Source organism: Erinaceus europaeus, chromosome 4 (genome assembly GCF_950295315.1).
Source record: "Erinaceus europaeus chromosome 4, mEriEur2.1, whole genome shotgun sequence".
NCBI lineage: Eukaryota > Metazoa > Chordata > Mammalia > Eulipotyphla > Erinaceidae > Erinaceus > Erinaceus europaeus.
The window spans coordinates 130,618,818-130,635,377 of record NC_080165.1 but is presented as its reverse complement, the minus strand read 5'-3'; the positions used below and the strand labels follow the sequence as shown (position 1 = coordinate 130,635,377).

General features: G+C 39.4%; 1 protein-coding gene across 5 annotated transcripts in view; it reads right to left on the bottom strand.

Annotated features, from left to right (window-relative positions):
* Positions 1–16,560, bottom strand: part of TBC1D32 (TBC1 domain family member 32) — a 216,890-nt gene that overhangs the window by 125,634 nt on the left and 74,696 nt on the right. For 4 of the 5 annotated variants that reach the window (XR_009549601.1, XM_060190530.1, XM_060190531.1 and 1 more), the window contains 3 exons: positions 13,074–13,212; positions 7,095–7,148; positions 5,308–5,395 (listed from right to left, as the gene is read on the bottom strand). Coding sequence is in view for 4 of the 5 variants with exons in the window: in XM_060190530.1 (XP_060046513.1) it covers positions 5,308–5,395; positions 7,095–7,148; positions 13,074–13,212 (281 nt within the window). In the remaining variant the exon portion in view is untranslated. The remainder of the gene's footprint in view (positions 1–5,307; positions 5,396–7,094; positions 7,149–13,073; positions 13,213–16,560) is intronic. The other variant, XM_016187340.2, reaches the window with a different exon arrangement.

Below are 16,560 nucleotides of genomic sequence, written 5' to 3'. Positions count from 1 at the left end.
CCTTTTGTTGCCTTTGTTGTTTTTTTTAATTATTGTGGTTATTATTGTTGTTATTAATGTTGTCCTTGTTGGATAGGACAGAGAGAAATGGAGAGAGGAGGGGAAGACAGAGGGGGGAGAGAAAGATAGACACCTGCAGACTTGCTTCACCGCTTGTGAAGTGACTCCCCTGCAGGTGGAGAGCCAGGGGCTCCAACTGGGATCCTTACATCAGTCCTCGTGCTTTGCACCACCTGTGCTTAACCCGTTTTGCTTCAGCCCGACTCCCTACAGTATCATATTTTTTTGCAGCATTATTTACTATAGTCAAGAGCTAGGAACAAAACAAGTTTGTTTTTTGACTGACCAACGAATAAAGAAGACATAACATATAAAAAAACATTATTCAGCTACAAAAAAAATGATAAAATTCTGCCACTCTCAACAATATAGATAGACCTATAGTGAATTATGATAAGTGAAAGTATAGAAAGACAAATACTAATTATGATTTCACTTATGTTTGATATACAGGGAAAAATAAACAGATGAATAAAAAAGAAAGCTTTTGGAATAATTAGCAGAAGGGAAAGAACAAAGTCTTAGGAATTTTTTAGGGAGTAGGGAATACTATAAATTTAGACAAATGGGATGCACATATTGATTTCAGTAATGCACATCTGCAACTGATATAAATAGTATATTTAAATGAAAATAATAAGTAAAATAACTTCTAATGAGTCAGATACCAAATGTACAAAATTAAAATTATCATTAATCTGAATTATTAAACTCCCTTATGAAAAAATAAAACCATACAAAAATATAAAACATACCTTCTAATCATTTATCAGTAAGTTTACGATAACATTAGAGTGGAAAGGATACTCTGGTATAATAGAAAAAATATAGGTTATGAAATTAAAAACATCAGGGTCCAGTTATAAACCTATCAGTTTAATAGTGTAAAAACTAAGACAAATCTCTAAGATTCTTAGAGCATCAGGAGTTCCACTGAAAACTGAAGTAGTATATTATTTGACAGTTTCTCTGTAGTATAAACAGGATGATATATCCAAAGTTCCTCATACAGTACTCAAAACCACATATGAACTCAGAGAGTGTTAGTATATTTTTCTGTCTCCTATAAAATAGCTACAGCATTTTTTGTTGCTGAGTTTGGTGAGCTCCTTATATACTTTGGTTATTAGCCTCTTGTCTGATGTATGGCATGTAAAGATCTTCCCTCATTCTGTAAGGGGGTCTCATTGTTTGTGTGGTGGTTTTCAGAAGCTGTGCAGAAGCTTTTCAATTTGATGTAGTCCATTGGTTTAATTTGTTTTAAAAGCCTCTTTTGTTCTTTTTCTTCCCTGTAGGCTATGGGAGCCTGAGGGCTTTTAAACTATTTCTTCTAGCGTTTGCCCTTCTTCTGTATCCAGTCAACAGCGTCAGGTTGAGCCTGATGTAAAGTTTCGAGACCTCCTTTGAATCTGGAGAGGTGGCAGTCGTTGACTATGTGGGTCATAGTCTGTCTGGAGCCGCAGGGGCAGTTCAGGTCGTTTCTGGCTCCCCAGCGATGGAACATAACGGCGCACCGGCCATGGCCTGTTGGATAGCGATTGAGGAGGGCCCAATTATAACGTGCTAGGTCAAAGCTGGGTTGATGCTTGTAGGGATCTGTGATGAGGTGTTTGTTCTTTACCTCAGCTGACTGCCAACTCTGTTTCCAAGAGTCTGGAAGACAGAAGATTAGTCTTATTTAAACTATAAGTAGGCTTCTTAGCTTAATCACTGACTCCTGACCAAGAGATAAAGCAGGGTGGGGCAGAGCTAATCCAGTGATTATGCAAAGAGACTCTGCTAGGCCACAGAGGTATATATCTTCTCCTGAGTTTCCTGGTCAGTTCTCTGTCCCCTGATGTCAGCACAGGGCCTCACTGCCACTGCTCTGGATTCTGAGGGCAGTAGCAATGGAGACTCACAGTTGCATTTGATGAGTCTTAGGGGAGTCCTGTCTTCCCTTCAGCTGTCCCCTTGTTGGTGAAACAGACTGGAGGTGGTGTCTCAACTGGTAAACTGCCGGACTGTTACCAGACACTTAATCTCTCCCTAGGCTGCTCTCTGTCCACGAGCCACATGTGTTTGCACTCATTGGTGATTTGGTAGGTTCCTGGAGTAGTTCTAGTCCTGTACTGTTGTGGTCCCAGGTGGTCTTCTTTGGTATTCCTAGTTGACCCAGGAGAGAAGAGAGGAGAGGAGAGGAGAGGGGAGGGGAGGGGAGGGGAGGGGAGGGGGGGGGGGAGGGGAGGGGAGGGGAGGGGAGGGGAGAGGAGAGGAGAGGAGAGGAGAGGAGAGGAGAGGAGAGGAGAGGAGAGGAGAGGAGAGGAGAGGAGAGGAGAGGAGAGGAGAGGAGAGGAGAGGAGAGGAGAGGAGAGGAGAGGAGAGGGAAACACAGCTGCTGCTGCTGCTCCGTTTTGGCAAATGCTAGAAGAAGAATTCCTCACCCAAAAATGGAGAGAAGATATGAATAGAATATAGACCAGGGAGTCGGGCGGTAGCACAGCGGGTTAAGCGCAGGTGGCGCTAAGCACAAGGACCAGCGGAAGGATCCCGGTTCGAGCCCCCGGCTCCCCACCTGCAGGGGAGTCACTTCACAGGTGGTGAAGCAGGTCTGCAGGTGTCTGTCTTTCTCTCCTCCTCTCTGTCTTCCCACCCTCTCTCCATTTCTCTCTTTCCTATCCAACAACATTGACATCAATAATAACTACAACAACAAAACAACAAGGGCAACAAAGTAAATAAATAAATAAATAAATAAAAAGAATAGACCAAAGAAGAGATTCAAAAGGCCAACAGACATGTGAAAAAATGCTCCAAGTCATTGATTGTCAGATAAATGCAAATAAAGACAACAATGAGATACCATTTCACTCCTGTGAGAATGTCATACATCAGAAACAATAGTAACGACTAATGACAGAGAGGCTGTGGAGGCAAAGGAACCCTCCTACACTGCTGGTGGGAATGAAATTGGTCCAACCCCTATAGAAAGCAGTCTGGAGAACTCTCAGAAGGCTAGAAATGGACCTACCCTTATTCCTCTCATGAGACTATATCCTAAAAAACCAACTACATCCATCCAAAAAGATCTGTGTATGCCTATGTTCATAGAAGCACAATTTGTAATAGTCAAAACCTGGAAGCAACCTATGTGTTCAATGATGAATGGCCCAGTAAGATGTGGTATATATACACAATGGAATACTATTCAGCTCTTAAGAAAAATGAATTCACCTTCTTCACCTCATTTTGGATGGAGCTCAAAGGAATTATGTGAAGTGAGATAAGCTATAAAAGAATGAATATGGGATGATCTCACTCATGGACAAAAGTTAAGAAATAAGACAGAAAGAAGAAACTCAAGTAGAACTTGGACTGGGTTTGATGTATTGCATCAAAGTAAAGGACTCTGGAGATTAAGGGGTAGGGGAGTGGTTTCTGGTCCTACTACAGGATGGTAGAGGAGGACCTAGGCTAGAGGTGAGAGTGTTTTACAGAAGACTGAGAAATTTTACACATGTGCCAACAACCGTATTTACTGTAAAATGTTAATCCCTTCAAAAGTTTTTTTTTTATTTATAAAAAGGAAACACTGACAAAACCATAGGATAAGAGGGGTACAGCTCCACACAATTCCCACCAACAGAACTCTGGATCCCAACTTCCCTCCCCTGATAGCCTTCCCATTCCCTAATCCTCTGGGAGTATGGACCCAAGGTCACTGTGGGATGCAGAAGGTGGAAGGTCTGGCTTCTGTAACTGCTTCCCCACTGAACATGGACATTGACAGGTTGATCCATACTCCCAGCCTGCCTCTCTCTTTCCCTAGTGGGGTGAGGCTCTGGGGAAGCGGAGTTCCACCAAAAGTTTTTTTAAAAAGCTAAACCTCCCATGAGAAGTTTGATGTTATGAGACTCTGAAGCTTAATTATTTGATGAATGGTAAAATCTGAGTTTATTTTCAGTGTCTAAATGCTTCTAGTAATGTGCACCTGAGTACTACAATGAGTTGTATTTTATTCTAAGAAATAAAAATACGTAGTTCAATTTAGGGTAGCTTCTGCCAAGACATGTATTTCATAATGCAAGCCTCCCAAATTAGTGTAACAACAACAGCAAATCATAGCATCCCGTTTCATATGTGCAATAACACTGATACCATAACATATTTTTCATTCCTTCTACTCTAGAGAATGGACAGGAGAGATAAGACAAGGCTAGATGAAGACAGACAGACACCATAGGATTGCTCGACCATGGTGGAGCTCCTCTAAGCGTTGTGGTGCTTCCATGTCATATGTGGGCTCGAATCTGAAATCTCATGCATGCTAAGACATATGCCCTCTGGGGTGAGCAATCTCCTGGTACTCACAAAATACTGTAAATACACATATGAAGGCATTTTCATTGGAGGAACTCAATAATCACTGATGATATGATTCATCAACTCTAAGCATTGAAAAATATAATAAAGCATCTACATTAGAGATCATATCACATTGCTAATTTAAGGTCCATATAGCCTGAAGGTATAGTAAACTACCTGTTTCAGATTATTTGTTTAGCAGAACCAGGATCTAATTTATGTGTAATTTTACCAACATCAGGCAATTTTTTTTCATTGAGAGAGAGAGTATCATACACCAGAGGACCAAGATCTTCTCCTGGTGTCTTGGCACTCCCATGTGGCACTGAGATTCAGGAGGGGCTGCACACATGCATACACCTGCTCCAGTAAATTATTTCTCTGGTTCAAATTCCCAGTGTTTGAACTCTTAAAATTCAATCCATAGTTGATAACACATCTCAACAGCAAAGACAGTAGAGAAAAACTAAGTGGTGAAAGACAAGAACTGAAGGAAATGAATAAGTTAGCAGTCTGCATGTAAGACAAGTACTGTGATTGTAATTTCTGATGCATAATTCCTGTACGTGACTAAAACTGAGCATTGTGAAATCCTATTAGACATAACTGTAACAAGAGAGAATGGTAACGATTTGTCTTTTAAGATGATGGTTTGTTAAAACATTATGCTTGTCTCAGTTTAGTTAATTTCTGGACCTTTATTTTCAGGATGGAGAAAAAAATGTACACATACCCCAAAAATAACATCCCCGAGGGATTTCACGGAAAAGAAAAAGTGAAATCCCATAAGTGTCTTCTATATCCTGATAGCTTGTCACACCAATTAAATAGCATACTGTTTTGATCATTTGAATTTAAACAGTTACAGTTCTAACGAAAACCAAACCAAACAAAAAAATTTACCTGAACTTTGTAGTGCTGCTGCACCTGGTGCTGTTGATGCCACTTGTGTAACCAAAACTCCACAGCCAAACTTCTTATGCCTCCTGATCTAAGAGCATTAAAAGATAACAACAATGAGAACTGGATTTAGATACTTTTATATCTACATCCTCTTGATTTTACTCAGATTTTACATGCAAGCTGCTCATTTTTTATTGTGTTAGTAGGCAATCCTTTAAGTTAAGAAAATCAGAACAACAAAAAGCAAACTTGGAAACTGTAACTATCATCAAGTACCAATACAGTATTTTTGACAAATCTATTTCAAGTCTAGGTTCTGATCCCAGACTTTAAAAAACTATAGTTTTTGTTGTTGTTGTTTTACTTCAAACAAAATACTTGCCATGAACCAAAATACAGTCACCCAGTGGAGCGCAAAGACACTTTGTCATGTGTGAGGACCCAGATTCCAGCCCCCAGAACCACACGAGAGCACCAGACATAACAGCAGGGAGTTTCATGGGCAGGGTTGAAGTGCCTTACCTACCCTCCTCCATTCTCATTCTCACTCTCTGTCTCTATCTAAAGCTGGGGGGAAAGAGCAAAAAAAAAAAGACTGCACCTTGAGAAGGGGAATTAACCAAACGAGAAGGTCTGGTGCCAAAATCTATTATAAATCTATTATTTACTTTTCTTGGTCTATGTCTCTTCATACATAAATATGGAACTCTAACCAGATAAAGAAAGATATTTCTTTCAACTCTAAATTATATTATTTTACCCATTTGGTTGGTTCTTTAATAATAAATTTCTTTATATTAAATCTATATTGACTAGTAGCTTTTTAACTGAGTTTTCAAATAAAGTCAAGAAGGACAATTTTATCTTCACTAAAATTATTTTGGTGCAATGTGATTTTTTTCCCTAAGGAGGGCAATACAGAAACAATATATAGATTTCTAAACAGCACTGTAGAGACAGGCTGGGAGTATGAATCGACCCGCCAATGCCCATGTTCAATGGAGAAGCAATTACAGAAGCCAGACCTTGCACCTTCTGCACCCCATAATAACCCTGGATCCATACTTCCAGAGAAGGAAGAATAGGAAAGCTATCAAGGGAGGGGATTGGATATGGAACTCTGGGGTTGGGCATTCTGTGGAAATGTACCACTCTTATCCTATAGTCTTGTCAGTGTTTCCATTTTATAAATAAAAAATAAAGTAAAAAAATAAAATGATAATTTATAAATTTTGCAAAGAGAGTTTTATAAATGTAGTCAAGGTAAAGTTCAGAAGGGAATAAACCCATTAAAAATCAGAATAAGAAAATAACAAAGACTATGTAATGTTTCTCTTCCAACTATATAATGTTTCCCTTCACAGAATTTTGTTAAGCTTGTGTGACTTATAGGGGGCTGGATGGTGGCTCACCCAATAGAGTACAGGTTAGTTTGCATAAGGATCTAGCTTTAAGCACCCAGGTGCCCAGCTGCAGGAGGGAGGCTTCACAAGAGGTGGAGCAATACGTGTCTTTCTGGATCTGTTTCTCTGTTCCTCTCTATCAATCTTCATCCCTAAATCTCTATCCAAAAAAAAAAAGCCAGGTAGTGGTGCACCTGGTTGAGCACACATGCTAAAAGGTTCGAGCCTCCAGTCCCCACCTGCAAAGGGAAGGCTTTGCAAGTGGTGAAGCAGGGCTGCAGGTGTTTCTGTTTCTCTCCCTCTCTACCACCCCCTTTCCTCTTGATTTCTGGCTGTCTCTATCCTACAAATAAATAAAGATTTAAAAATAAAATAAAAGTATACTTTATCCAACCAGGAATGGTAGAGCAGTGCAGGTACCAAGTCCCAGCAATAACCCTGGTAATAGAAACAAAAACAAAAAAAGGATTGTGTGACCTGTGAAATATTTTACTTCAATAAGAGTTAGCTATTTATAGCTTTAGCATTTCATTGAAAGTGTTTTAATTTAAAAATTTAGTTATAAACTGTGTACTCAATTTTCAAAACAATAAAATTAACCAGATAAAAGCTAAAAGGTTCTACTGTTCATGTCTTTATAAATTGAATCCACTGCTCCTGGAGGCCATTTTTTTCCCTTTTGTTGCCCTTGTTGTATCGTTGTTGTGGTTACTATTATTGTTGTTGTTGTCGTTGTTGTTGGATAGGACAGAGAGAAATGGAGAGAGGAGGGGAAGACAGAGAGGGGGAGAGAAAGATAAGACACCTGCAGACTTGCTTTACCACTTGTGAAGTGACCCCCCTGCAGGAGGGGAGCTGGGGTCTCAAACCAGGATCCTTATGCAGGTCCTTGAGCTTTGTGCCATGTGCACTTAAACTGTGCTACTGCCCGACCTTGCCTTTCCACTTTTATTATCCATAGTTTCCATTTCCCTTAATTCAACATCCAATAGTTATTCAGTTAGATAGTATAAGTATAGAAAAATAAATGTTCATCTTAATTCTATTTGTCTTCTTCAGTAATAACTGGGAAAAAAATGCCTTACTCATCAATTATCTCCATTGACCTGTTGATTCTAATACTAATTGTCACAAGGACTTCCTAGGTTCACCTAAATACTGAAAAGAAAAAGGGCAGTGAAAAATTTAAGGAACTGAACTGGGAATATAGCATAATGATTATGCAAAAGACTTTCAAGCCTGAGGCTCTGAGGCTCCAGCTTCAATCCCCAGAGCCACCATAAGCCAGAACTGAGCAGTTCTCTGACCCCTCCCCACTCCTTTCTGCTTCTCTATCAAAAAATAAATAAAATTATTTTATTTTATTTGTAAGTTATTTATAAAATAGAAAATACTGTATAGACCATATAGGATAAGAGGGGTACAATTCCACACATACTATCCGTATCCCACCCCCACCATTGGAAGCTTTCTTATTCTTTATCCCTCTGGAAGTATGGACCCAGGATCATTATGGGATGCAGAAGGCGGAAGGTCTGGCTTCTGTAATTGCTTCTCCACTGAACATGAGTGTTGGCAGGTCAATCCATACTCCCAGCCTGTCTCTATCATTCCCTAGTGGTAAAGACTGCCCCATTATCAGAAGGAAGGTTGGACCAAGGACACATCTTGAGGAAGATGGGTCTGGCAATGAATGCAGCCTAGAATGTTCCTAGCTATGACCATAGAATGCAAGCTCCGACCTACGGGGATGCAGAGGTTACACAGGCTCCTACACCGAATATAGGTCCCAGATCAAATCATTGGGGTTTACAGTTAACAATATTTATATACTTTTCCCAATTTGGGAGCTACTCTCTTTCCTGACCCAGGTTTCTAGTCTTGTTTCCAACCCTGACACCAGCTTCCCAGATAATACCTTTGGCCCACCTGCATGTTAGCTATCAGGCTCAAGTAAAAAAAAGAAGTATTTTTTAAAAGTTAAAGTAGTGACAGGTGCTTTATAAAGCAAAATTTAAATTTTTGCAGACAATATTAAAGAAATATCTGAGGTCTAAATTCACTGATTTTATGAGCATAACCCTTTACTTAGTGAGTCTGAGTCTACACTTCATCTTCAGAAAATTTAAAGAGACAGCCTAGTTGCATGCTTTTTATTTTTTCAACTTCAATATCATTTCAGTGAGGAAATGTCACTTTACAATGCTGTAATTATCCGAGTGGCACAGTTCCACACTTCCCCCCAGTTGCATTCTTACAGGATAACTAAGACTCTACTGTAATAGTAAGGTCTTCACTTAACAGGAACACTATTTTTTATTATAACCACTAAGGTAGTCAAAGGGATACTAAATTGTTTCCAAATATGTGAGCATAAAAATGGCATCTGGAGCCCAGAGGTGGCACAGCTGGTGGAGTATCTGACCTGCAAGCATGAGTACCTGAGTTTGATCCTTGGCCTTGTACGTGCCAGAGTGACTTTTTTTTTTTTTTTTAGTCTGGCTCTCTATCTATCTACCTTTCACTCACTAGTAAAACATTTTTTAGTAGTCTCTAATCCTAGGTTATTATTTCATTAGGAAAATGTGTTGGAATACCTTGTTTACATATTACCATTTTATTTGATTAGACAGAAAGAAAGAAATTTAAAGGGAAGAAAGAGACAAAGAGGGAGAGAGACAACTGAAGCTACTGCTTCACCACTTATAAATCATCCCCCCCGTAGGGCTGGGGAGAGAGTATAATTGTTTTTTTTTTCCAAAGAATTTATTTATTTATTTATTTATTTATTTATTTATTCCTGAGAAAGACAGGAGGAGAGAAAGAACCAGCCATCACTCTGGCACATGTTTTGCCGGGGATCAAACTCGGGACCTCATGGTTGAGAATCCAATGCTTTACCCAATGCGCCACCTCCTGGACCATGAGAGTATAACTGTTATGCAGACGACTTCATGCATGAGGCTCTGAGTTCCCAGATTCAATTCCCAGCCCCACCATAAGTGCTCTGATGTGGGGGCAAAAAAAAAAAAAAAATGACACCATCTCTCCAGACAATAACCTGGGTCCACCTGCAAATTAGATGTCAGGCTCAGGAAAAAACTAGTAAAGTCATGGGCCCTCTGGAATATACCTAAAACAGACCTACTAGCTTTTTCCAAAATGGAGACCCCCCAAATCTTTAATATTCTTGCCTTTAGGCTCATGATTAGTCAACAATTTGTTCTGCTTTATATCTTAATTCTTTTTCAGCCACCAGGTTTCAGATGATATCCTGATGTCTACCCGACTTCCCTGGGCAAAAGACCCCGCCAGTGTGTCCTAGAGCCCGCTTTTCCCCAGAGCTCTGCCCCACTAGGGAAAGAGACAGGCAGTATGGGAGTACGAACAGATCTGTCAACGCTCATGTTCAGCGGGGAAGCAATTACAGAAGCCAGACCTCCCACCTTCTGCACCCATAATGATTTGGGTTCATGCTCCCAGAAGGATAAAGAATAGAGAAGCTATCAAGGGAGGGGACTGGATACGGAGTACTGGTGATGGGAATTGTGTGGAATTGTACCCCTCTTATCCTATAGTCTTGTCAATATTTCCATGTTATAAATAAAATTTTAAAGGGGGCGGAGACCTATTAGAGCTCTCATTAAAAAGATCCTAGAGGACAAATAAGGGATGGTCTGACTCCCTTACTATAAGAAATAAGGACAGAGAGGGGAAAATGCAAAGTAAAACTTGGACTGAGTGTGGTATATTACACCAAAGTAAAGGATTCTGGAGAAAGAAAGGATCAGAAAAGGCAGGGAAGATGTTGGGATCCTGGTGCACAGGAAAAGGACCCAAGTTGGAAGTGACAACATTTTGTAGATACCGACTGTGGGGAGGTGAGAAACTGTGCTGTGAACCATTATCCCTACCCCCGATCAAATAATCTGGAAGAAAAAAAAACAGTTGTGCCAAGGTAGTAGGAGAATGACAATAATCTCATTCCAATACATTTACTGAATCTTTCTGTAAAAATACACAAGGCACAATTCCTTGTACATAAAAAATAATGATGACATTTAAAAAAGCTCATGAGAGACTGTAGAGAAGCACTCAGCAGAACACAAAGTCAGCAGGCATGAAAACCTAGGTTCAAGTCCCTGATCCCCATATGAGGGGATGTGGCGGGAGCTTCTGGAACAGTGAAGCAGAGCTATAGCTGTCTCTCTTTCTCTCTACCCCTGTATTTAAAAAGAATAATAAAGAATAATGGGGGGGGGGGGAATGGCTTCAAGGAATAGAGGTGGAGCTGTTCAGGCACTGATTTCCAGTGCTGACAAAGAGAGAGAGACACACGCAGGCAGAGGCAGAGACAGACAGACAGACAGACAGAGAAAGAGGGGATATGATGGACTCCTAGAGAACTGCGTACTTCTTATTTTTTAATATTTATTTATTTATGTATTCCCTTTTGTTGTCCTTGTTTTATTGTTGTAGTTATCATTGTTGTTATTGATGTCATTGTTGTCAGATAGAACAGAGAGAAATAGAGAGAGGAGGGGAAAGCAGAGAGGGGGAGAGAAAGATAGACACCTGCAGACCTGCTTCACCGCTTGCCGGTCCTTGCGCTTTGCGCCACGTGCGCTTAACCTGCTGCACCACAGCCTGACTCCCGAGAACTGCTTACTTCTTTCTGGCTTATTAGGAAACATAAATAAGTCAGCCAAGTAGAATAAGATCCTCACCTGACCATGTTATTAGTACTGAAATCTTGAACTTCAGAACTTAGACTTCAGAACTATGAGCAATAAATTTCTGCCATTTATAACTACCCAGTCTATGGTATTTTGCTACAGCAACCTGACTGAATTAACAGAATATTCTAGAAGACTTAAATTCGAGAGTATTCCAAATATCAAACATAGTGATACAGAAGTCTGGAGAACGGATAAAAAAAGAACTACAAATTATAATCAGAAATAACATAGGAATAAAATTAAGAAAGAGAAATATAGCAGGCAGTGGTGCACCAGGCTAAGTGCTCACATTATAATGTACAAGGACTCAGGTTCAAGTCCCTGGTCCCCACCTGCAGGGGGAAAGCTTCATGAGTGGTGAAGCAGGGCTGCAGGTGTCTCTCTGTCTCCTTCTCGATCTTCCTGTCTCCTCTCAATTACACTGTCTCTATCCAATAATTAATTAATTAATTAATTAATTATTTTAAAAAAGAAAAATCTCACATGACCAGATAAGGGCAGTCTGCCATAAACTGAGATATGAACACAACTACATTTTTTTCTCCTTGTGTTGCCCTTGTTTATTATCGTTGTTATTATTTTTGTTGTTATTGATGTCATTGTTGTTGGATAGGACAGAGAGAAATCAAGAGAGGAGGAGAAGACAGAGATGGGAAGAGAAAGACAGACATCTGCAGACCTGTTTCACTGCCTGTGAAGCAAATCTCCAGCAGGTGGGGAGCCGGGGGCTTGAACTAGGATCCTTACACTGGTCCTTGCATTTCATGCCATGTGCACTTAACCCGCTGCGCCACCACCCAGCTCCCCACGACTACACTTTCTATATTTAAAATCCATTTAAATAAAACACACAAAAGCACAGTAATTATGAAGTCATGATTTCTGAAGGATGGCAAGGGTCCTCACTCAGAAACTATTTATTCTGCACTGGAAAAAAAAAAACAACTCTCAAGATTTAAGTACTTGTTTTCTTAGGCTTAAACAAAAGCAATGAATTATAATTGAAGAAAGTATTGAAATATAGATAAATTAATATTTGCAATTAGGCAACCAACAATATTAAGAAACAACAGGTACTTGTGATCAAATGAATATTTTTAAAAGTATATGATCCTGAAAAGCTAGAAGCCTAGAGATACTCACTATAACAACAAAAAGCAGAATAGACCTCAATAACCTTTGACAGTCTGAGAAAAGGCTAAACTACAATATAAATTTTATGTAAGTGTAGCAATAATAAAACTCTTCTACAAATAGTGTTATTTTAATACATTAGGCCTAAGCTACCATTGAAACAATCACTTCAATACAATAGTCTCTCCTCCAGACGTTCCACCTGGTTCTAGGATATCCAGATGTTTTATGTTATATTTATAAAGCATCTGGATGATTATGTGAATTTTTCAACTCCATCTGGTTGTTTGCCATCCTGTAAATACAGCCAAAAATAGCAACATCAAACTTCTTTCCTGAAAAAGGAAAGCAAGTTAAATAAAACGATGCTATATGGATTTTTAATTAAGTTTTGATAACCTCTTCACACACACACACACACACAAAAAGTGTCTTAATGGCTTTTATAGCAGCAATATTCTTTTTGCCTGTGGCAGATGGTAATTCGTACCTGCAAATTTTTTGCATATCGGTTGAACATAAATGTGACACACTCACTGATGGCACCTGTTCTTTGAAGAAGTAGCAGTCCTTTGGGGGTGGCAGCGAAATTTAACAAATCATCTAACAAGTTCTCCCCCCAAGTCATCCTGAAACAGTAAGAGAAATGCATGAACTAACCATTCTCAAAGATTAAAAAAAAATTTAAAAACTATTCCAGCTTAACACTGCCAAAAGTTGCATGTTTAATGTATACATTGGTTGCTAAGTAGTCAATAAATCTTTGAAATCCCTTAGATTATGAACAAAATGGTTGTCATAGGGAGGTGAGATGGGAAAAACAGGTAAAGAAGTTCAAATGTAGCTTGACGAATGAAACTAACTTTTAGTAGGAATCATAATGCAACTTATAAAAACGCTAATAATGGCGTGCATGTGAAATCTATAAGCTGTTATAAAAACAAATATTACTTGAGCATTGTTTAAATTTTATTTAACATTTTTAAATGAGGTCAAAAGCATGGGTTTCTTAATAGTGAAATTTTTTTCCCCCTCCAGGGTTATCACTGGGGCTCGGTGCCTGCACTACAAATCCACTGCTTCTGGAGCCTTTTTTTTTTTTTTCAAACTATGTTTTTTCATTTTTTTAAATATTTATTTATTTATTTTCCCTTTTGTTGCCCTTGTTGTTTAACAATGTTGTGGTTATTGATGTTGTTGTTGGATAGGAGAGAGATAAATGGAGAGGGGAGGGGAAGACAGAGAGGAGGAAAGACAGACACCTACAGGCCTGTTTCACCGCTTGTGAATTGACTCCCCTGCAAGTGGGGAGCAGGGGGCGGGGATCCTTACTCAGGTCCTTGCGCTTTGCTTTGCGCTTAACCTGCTGCGCCTCTGCCCTGCTCCCTTTGTAGACTATTTTTTTCCCTTTTGTTTCCCTTGTTTTTTATAGTTGTTGGATAAGACAATGAGAAATCGAGAGCGGAGGGGAAGACAGAGAGAGGGAGAGAAAGACAGACACCTGCAGACCTGCTTCACTGCTTGTGAAGCGAACCCCCCACACACATACCTGCAGGTGGGAAGCTGGGGGCTGGAACCAGGATCCTTATGGAGGTCCTTGCTCTTTGCGCCACGTGCGCTTAACCCACTGTGCTACCGCCCAGCCCCCAATAGTGAATTTTTTATCCTTACACCCTCTATCCTAATAACTTTCCTTTCTGAATAAGACAAATTCAATTAAATATCAGTATTTTTATAAGATCTAGATTCTCTCACTCATGAGTCAATTTCAATATATTTATCCGCTATAATTCTGTAGCGCCCAAACTTCCAAAGCTCCAATTTGCCGCTAATTCTAGAATCTCTTTTCATTAGAAAAGAGCCATCTTCTGGCTTTTGAAAACACATACGGATAATCTCTTTTGTTTTCATAAGCTTTGAATGTACTTTAAGAAAATAACATTTCCTTCTTTCAAAAACTTCTTTAAGGTAATTAACATTATCTAGCAAAAAAAAAAAGTAAAACATTCAAAAGATACATAATTAAAAAGAAGGCCAGAGTTTGAAAATTAGAAAAACTTTGGGACTGGGAGGTGGCATACCTGGTCTCTACCTGCAGGGGGAAAGCTTCACGAGAGGTGGAGTGGTACTGCAGGTGTCTCTCTGACTCTACACTCTTTATCCGTCCCTTCCCACCTGAATTTTCTGTCTCTATCTAATAAATTAATTTTCAAAAATTAGAAAAATTTCACGGAATATTTGAGCACTTTGTATTGAAATGCCAGAAGATCAAATATACCACCTAGTAAATATTCCTAGTCATCTGGGAAGACAGAGGACATTAAAATCGACAACATCAGATATTGATTTTCAGTATGGAAGTGTGTGTTTCCCCCCATGAAAATTTCAAAAGTCTATTTTGGAAATGATTATAAGAGAACTAAAATCTAGGACTTTTCTACTGCCAAAAACAGTAGGGAGTGGGTAGGGGGGAACCCAGTAGAGTGCACGCTTGTCCAGAGAGGAGAAGGGATAATGTTACAGGGCAGGAACAGTATTAAAGGTGTCTCCCTTTCGTCGTCCTCCCTCTTCCTCTCTGTCCCCATAAAAAAAGAAAAGGGGAAAAAAAAAAGGCCACTGGAAACAGTAAAATCACCTTGCAGGCAACAAACCCCATCTCTCTAAAACACTGGTCTCAAAATAATCATAATAATCACTACAAGGTTTGATATATAGCTCTCTGTAACACAGAAATGGCCAGACATACATATAACTGTGTTTTTAGGGAGTTTCTCTGTTTTCATGGTGTTTCTGTTTGTTTGATTGATCTTTCTTTTTTGCTATGCAGCAGCTTTTCTGCACGGCATAGTCCCACTGGTTTATTCTTGTTTCTGTTTTCCTTACAGTTGTATTGGAGGGATTTAAGAGATGCTTTTAAAACTTATATCAAAAAAAAGTTCTGTCAGTGTTTTGCTCTAAATAGTTGATGATTTCTATCCTCACAACCAAATATTTAATCTATTTGGAGATTATTTTTGTGTGTGGTTCCCTACCATTCAACCTATTTTTCCTACACCCATTTGTTGAAGAGAGTTTTCTTACTCCATTTAAAGTGTTAGGCCCAGTTGAGGAAGATGGGTCTGGCAATGGATGCAGTCTAGAATGTTCCTAGCTATGACCACAGAATGCAAGCTCAGACCTACAGGGAAGCAGAGGTTACACAGGCTCCTGCAATGAATTTAGGCCACAGATCAAATTGATGGGGTTTACAGTTAAAGGTATTTATATACGTTTCCCAGATTTGGGAGTTACTCTCTTCTCTGATCCAGCTTTCTAGTCCTATTTCCAACCCTGACACCATCTCCCCAGACAACACCTTTAGCCCACCTGCATGTTAGCTGTCAGGCTCAGGTAAAAATTAGTAAAGTCATGGGCCCCTTGAATATACCTAAACAGATTTCCTAGCTTTTTCCAAAATGAATACCCCAAATGTCACCTGCTGTATTCATGCCTTTAGATTCCCGATTATTAAACAATTTTTTCTTCTTTATATATTAATGCTCTTTCAGACCCCAAGTTGCAGATGCTACCATGACGCGAACCTGACTTCCTCAGGCAGACGACCTCATCAGTGTACCCTGGCACCCCATCTCTCTGGAGCCCTGCCCCACTAGAGAAAGAAACAGGCTGGGAGTACGGATCAATCTGCCAATGCCACCATTTTGCAGAGAAGTAATTACAGAAGCCAGACCTTCCACTTTCTGCATCCCATAGTGATCCTGGGTCCATACTCCAAGAAAGATAAAAAGTAGGAAAGCTTTCAGTGGAGGGGATGAGATATGGAACTCTGGTCATGAGAATTGTGTGGAATTTTTACCCCTTTTAGCTTATGGTTTTGTTAATATTTTCTATTACTTTATTTTAAAAATAAATTAAGTAAAATTAAAAATAAATTTAAAAAGTGTTAGGTCCCCTTGTCAAAAATTTAAAAAAACATA